The 6408-nt window shown below is 42.6% G+C and overlaps 1 protein-coding gene across 1 annotated transcript; it reads right to left on the bottom strand.

The window, feature by feature from the left end:
• Positions 1–568: 568 nt before the first annotated feature.
• On the bottom strand, positions 569–6174 carry LOC128436471 (tripartite motif-containing protein 54-like; the record flags this gene model as incomplete). The annotated part of the gene is given in 7 exon segments (XM_053418197.1): positions 569–726; positions 1058–1182; positions 2176–2198; positions 3472–3705; positions 4305–4400; positions 5979–6038; positions 6040–6174. Coding segments are annotated over 7 exon segments (744 nt in total), but the record flags the coding sequence as incomplete, so codon positions are not given.
• Between the last annotated feature and the right edge of the window lie 234 nt (positions 6175–6408).

The raw sequence follows: 6408 nt of genomic DNA, 5'->3' as shown, positions 1-6408 counted from the left end.
CTCGGCGGAGGAGGAGGAGGACGATGCTGCTGTTGTTGTTTTTGTTGTTGTTGTTGTTATTGACTCAGCATGACCACACTGAGGCCGTCTCCTCTCCGGAGTGGACGAGGGGAATCCTTCCCTCTACGCTCACTTTACGTAAGCGGCCCGGTTGAGAGATGATTTCACACGTCCGCTCTGCTGCTGCGTTCACACAGTGCAGATTGATAAATATTATAATTCATCAGAACATCTATAAACAGGCTCTGACACATTTGCACTGTTTCAGTTGTTGGAGACGTCAAGTGCGTCTGAAAGATGTTCACTGAGAGATTTTAGCTTTTTTTTAAATCGTGTGCAGTAATTTATTCTTCCTTTGTGTTAGTAGATGATACAAAGGGATCCTTAAAGCTCGGGTTGGTAATCCTGGAAGATCAAAACCCCTCCCCTCCTGCCCAAGCTCCGCCCCCAAAAATCATGAACGTGCACTGACAACTGAAGACGAGGTCAGCGGTGAACGAATGAAGATTTCAAAAGATCATATTTTTCGGACTGAAGTTTATGAGTTTGTGTAAATTAGTGATGATCCAAATGAAGATGTGGATCTAGTGAATTTAAATGTGGTTTCATAAGGAGACTGAACTTTCTCTGTTCCCTTAAAGCTTTCGTGAAGGTCTCAGTATCTGCAGCCAAAGTCAGGTTCTGACTCTTCTCCCACGTCCTCAGAATCCTCTTCATCTCCCACACCTGAAAACAGACACACACACACACAGAAACACACAAACACACACAGTAAACAGCTATATTTGAACCTGTGTAAATGGAGCCTAAAGGAAATTGTGTCTAATCCTCGAGGTCTCTGTTTCCCTGTGTGAGATGTTTACTGAGTGAAATTTATTATTTATCAAACATGTGCAGTTTGTGAGTGGAACAGGACGTTTGAACAAACTGATCCTTCAAGAGGAGTTTGATGCTTCCTCCATTCGACGGACAGATGTTCCATCCAAACTATCACCTCTGTAAAATGTATATTTTCTTCTCCTCCCTCCAACGTTCCCTCTCCACTCGAGCTACGTACCAGAGCAGAAGTCCATGTTGTGTAACATCTCCGTCAGGTGGTCGGTGTCGATGGAGAAGTGGCTCATGCTCTCGAAGCCGAGCTCCGGACGCTCCACGTTCGATGCCCTCGCCGTCACCGCCATTCTGTCAACACACACACATCCTTTCATTCTATCACCTTTATATGTCAGGGACCAAAAGCATTGCTGTCATAGTGTTTACGTCTGATTTGATCTATTTCAATTAAACTCCTGTTTTTAAGTTCTTTCAAACATCATCAAACCAAACCAAACACTAAGAGGAAATAAAACAGACTCTTGTGAATCAGTAAATTTGAGGGATAAACATTGAACCAGGCGATCGATGAACCACACACACACTGATCTCCACCCTGACTTAAAGTCCGACACACAATGTTCAGACACACACACACACACACACACACACACACACACACACACACACACACACACACACACACACACACACACACACACACACACACACACACACACACAGTCTAATGTGAAATGAAAGGGACAGTGGTGTTTTTTCCCATCTGTCCTTGTTTCATATATTTTAATCACAATGTTCTGGACCCTGTTAAAGAAATTAATTTGTGTTGGATATGACAAACTATGGGGCCAGTGTTGTAGTGTGTGTGTGTGTGTGTGTGTGTGGAGAGTTGTGTATCTGCATCTCAGTCCGTGTGTGTACTCAGGTGTAAATGTGTGATGACATTTCAGAGTAGAAGGTCACATGAGGAACATGTGACCTGTGAAGGATGAGAACTGAAGTAAAACATTGTTATGTATCAAATCCTCAGTTTAATTATAATTTCAAAGATGTAAAAGTACAATACCAACATATTTTCAGTGAAATGTATTTTATTAAGTCTGATGTTTGACTTTATACTTTATTACCACATGAACCCAGTTAATTGGAATTTGTTTTGGTGATGGACAAGAAGAAAATACTGAAATCTGAGCCTGATAATAAATAAATAATAAAATCTCTTTGTATTAAGTGTGTAGATAAGAAACCGTCCCCTGTAGGAGACAGACCGACTTTTGGGACGAGTTAGAACCAATGATTTAATTAAAGGTCTCATGCAGAATCAGGACAACGTGGACTTACTTCTCCAGAAGGACGCTGGCGCTCTGTGAACGAGACAGAACAGAGGAAACACATGAAATGAATAATCACATTGTGCTTCCTGTGAAATAGAAACGTTAAGAAGCGCCGGCAGGACGACGTGGTGGCGTCCAGCGACTCCATCTTCTCCACCAGCTGCTCTGACGGAGCGTGAGGATATAAAGCAGCGACACCTGAGTCTCAGAACAAACAGTGTTTCCTCGGAGGAGACGCGCTGACGCAGACGTGACGCGTCGGCCGGGAAGATTCTGGATTTAGTAACAAGAACAAGGACGGAGTGAACTGTGAGAAGTCGACTCCTCAGTCCACGAGTCGCCTGCTCCTGCTTTTTATTCTATTCTCAAACTGTGTTGGAGGTTTTTCAAATTCTGCTTCGACTGTTCAAACAATAATTAACTGAAGCTCTTCGTATTCAGGGAGGCAGAAGAAGTTGTTATGATTATTAGGATTATAATTATTGCCTTTTTTGAGACAAGTTGTAAAAACGTTATTTCAATTCATGCCAATGGAGCTAGTTTAATAAATCAATCCTTAATTTAATAGATCATGGAATATAAAATCTTGTCCATTGTCTTTTGACGGAGCTGAAATCACTGCAGTTAGTTTAACAAAGAAATGAGACGTGAATATAAACTTGAATTGTTTTCAATTTGCGTTAAATCACAAAAGCTACCAGGCCGATTTAAATGGATGGGGGTGGAGCCTGATCACATGATAACATGATTACATGATAATATGATAATATGATAATATGATAACCTGATAACCTGATAACATGATGACATAATGACATAATGACATGATGACCTGATAACATGATGACATGATAATATGATAACATGGTAACATGATAACATGATAATATGATAACATGATAACATAATGACATGATGACCTGATAACATGGTAACATGATAACATGATAATATGATAACATGATGACATAATGACATGATGACCTGATAACATGATAACATGATAACGTGATAACATGATAACATGATAACATGATAACATGATAACATGATAACATGATAACATAATGAAATAATGACATGATGACCTGATAACATGATAAGTTGAGTTCAAGGACAAACTCACACCGACACCGAGCATCAGTCTCAAGCCGTAACAACAACAGCACATGTTTATATTGTTGTTTTATGTCCAATGCACCAATCACACCAAGTCATTTCCAAATGAGTGTAAATATAATTGCCAATTAAAATAATTCTGATTCTGATTCTGATTCTGATTCTGATGTGAGGCGACGCCCACCTGTATGAACACGGCCATGTGCTGCTCCTCCATGGTCTGGATGCCCGACTCCACCAGTGTCACCGCCGCCTCCTGGTGGTCGCTGTGCCGGCGGATGAGGCCTCGCAGGTGTTTCAGTTTACCGTCCTGTTCTCTGGAGATGTGACCGACCAGCTCCTGCTTCCGCTCCTCCAGCACGGACACCAGGCCGGAGAAGTGAGCGGCGAGCTGCTCCCTCTGCCGCCGGCCGCTCTCCTGGAAGTGGAAATGAATTCAATATATACGACGTCCTGTTAAAGATCCGCCCCCCGATCCAGATCCTCACCAAAATGTTATTAGCTCCTCCCTAATTAAGTGTAACCCTGTTAAACAGACACGCGCAGATGAAAAGGTCAAAGGTCAGTGAGGTAATTTGTTTGCCTTGTGAACGTGTTACTTTAACAAGGCCTCAAGAGAATCCGTTCAAATTTAACACAAACGTTCACTTGTACTCACAGATGAACTGATTAGATTTGGGTGAGGTCAAAGGTCAAAGGTCAAGGGTGTCTCACAACTGTTTCGTGTCTCTTGAACATGATTTCTAAAGTCTGCCCTTAGAGAACCTCTTCAAATTTTGACTCAAAGATGAACTGATAAGATTTCAGTGGTCAAAGGTCAAAGGTTACAGTGAAAAAGAGAGAATACAGACTGAAGCCGGACCGGTTGGTGAAGGAGTGAAACCACAGGGTCGAATTCCAATCATGAGATGTGGTTGAAAGCTCTGGAAAAGCCATCAAAATGTTATATATAAAAATAAATGATGTATGTATGTGTGTGTGTGTGTGTGTGTGTGTGTGTGTGTGTGTGTGTTTAACCTCCACAGTGTGGCATATGTCCTCCAGCTGAGAGATGGCCGCCTGGATGTTGTCGTTGCTGGCGACCAAGATGGCGATGCCGTCGCTCAGCTCCGTCTGCAAACACAACAAAAAGTTTCCTCCTGATCAAACTCATGAATCTCTGGACGACTCAGGACCAGTGGACACGATCGTCTGTATGCGGATCCACATGTTGGTGGAAAGTTAAGTTAAAGAGGAAATGCACTGTGGGAACTTTCTAATGAGCTAGTCTGTCACCAGCTGAGGCCACATGAGTCACCGGCCTTCATCGGTTTAAAGCTTCACACGACCTCGTCTTCATCACTTCACGCTGTCATAGATGTTACAGCTGCTGATTAACAGTTTTAAAGAGTCATCAGCGAAACAAATAAACTCTGTGTTCTTATGGATTTGAGCCAAATCCAAACCACACTCATTGTTTATGAAATGATCTGTTTCATTGAGATGATCAACAACTTTCCTCGGCCTCATCTGAATTTCAGACGAGTGATTCAGAGACGCCGGCGCTGAAATGTCAACAAAAGCCAAAAGCTCGATACGACACCCGACACTGCCACCGCATAACAACACAGCTGCACTTTGTCCGTGTGTGACTTTGTGAGTCGATGAGCAAATCAAGTCTTTGTTGATATGAAAACTTTTATTTTACCGATTTATGTTTACATTTGATCTATTTTCTAATACTTATTTTCTAAATTGAATTTCTATGTATTTCTTGGTGTTTAAGGATGAAACAGTTTCATGGTGATGATGAAAGACGGTTGGTTGAACCGTTTCAATCTTTATTTATCGTGATGACCGCGGTGAGGTGGTGCTCACGCTCTGATCTCAGCTGGTTCACATCTGCTGTCACCAAATTGCGTGTTTAAAGAATTGATATCTCTATGTATATATATATGGGCCAATATGCTGTTATTTTCAAAATATCTTACCCTCTTATATCAGTCAGGCTGTAGTTTTTACATAAATATGACAAACAGATTGGATTTTGCATGAAAACGAGGTTTGGTGTCACTGTAGCTGACCTTTAAATGGCTGCTTGACCAGATGTGTGCAGATGTGTTCAGATTTCAGCTCAGATTCAGTATCTATTTGCAAACTATCCGAGCAGGAGCGGAAACAGAAATAGACGAATAGAAGACTTAAAAAAAGAAGGAGGTTTGGCTCCTAAAGGCCATCGTCCGTTAGGAGAAGTCACCTCCTACACGCTCTCACGCACTTCTTGGAGTTTGGACTGTTGAAGATATTCTGTGATCGTCCTTTGACCTTTAAACAAGCTCCCGCTTCAGTGGCGAGCGTGTGCGACTCCTCAGGAAGCTGCCAGCTCCCCTCCACTGCACCGACAGGGTCTCCGCCGGAGTCTCTGGGTTTCCCCCGGTGTCTTCGTCTGACAGTGACCTGAGGTGAGGTGGTGTCGTGTGAGGTGAACCAGAGGAAACTGAGGGAGCTGTGTGAGGTCATAGGTCACGAGACGCTCAGTGTGAGGTCATTACGGGTCAAATCATCACCGTTCTGATTTGGTCACATGAGAAACCTGGAACTGAAATAATTTCTCCTTTGATATCATGCACAGAGATTAGAATGCTGACGTCAATATATAATAAACAGTATCATGAGTGAGTGTTTCTGGTGTTGGGTCGGCTGCTGAATCACCTTCTGTCTCATGTAGACGCTGCCGAGCGGAGCCACGTCACAGTCTTTGTGTCGTCCGAAACACTTTGCACATGGAGCAGGTCGGCGTCTCACAGGACACACAGTAGATGTTGATCTTCTCTTCTTCATGGTCGTCACACATCAGCTGCTGCTGCTGCTCGGGCTTCATGTTTACAGGCCTGGAGGAGAAAACACTCTAAAAGGTGAATTTACAGGATTTGTTATTAAACCTCCTCTGGACACGGAGCTGATGAAGGTTTTGTGAGTTTCTCTCTTGTTTCAGGAGCGTGATCTTTCAGTTTAAGAGCAGGACTCATGGACTTCACCTTCAGATTCTGTAACTGGCTCCTGCTTGTGTTCAAACTGTGGGTTTAAAAAATATCACAATATGTTGTTGCTTGGACATATTTTCTATAGCTAGGGTTAGTAA

Source organism: Pleuronectes platessa, unplaced genomic scaffold (assembly GCF_947347685.1).
Source record: "Pleuronectes platessa unplaced genomic scaffold, fPlePla1.1 scaffold_398, whole genome shotgun sequence".
In the NCBI taxonomy this organism is placed as follows: Eukaryota; Metazoa; Chordata; class Actinopteri; order Pleuronectiformes; family Pleuronectidae; genus Pleuronectes; species Pleuronectes platessa.
Note: the sequence above shows the minus strand (reverse complement) of the source record. Positions and strands in the feature narration are given on the sequence as shown.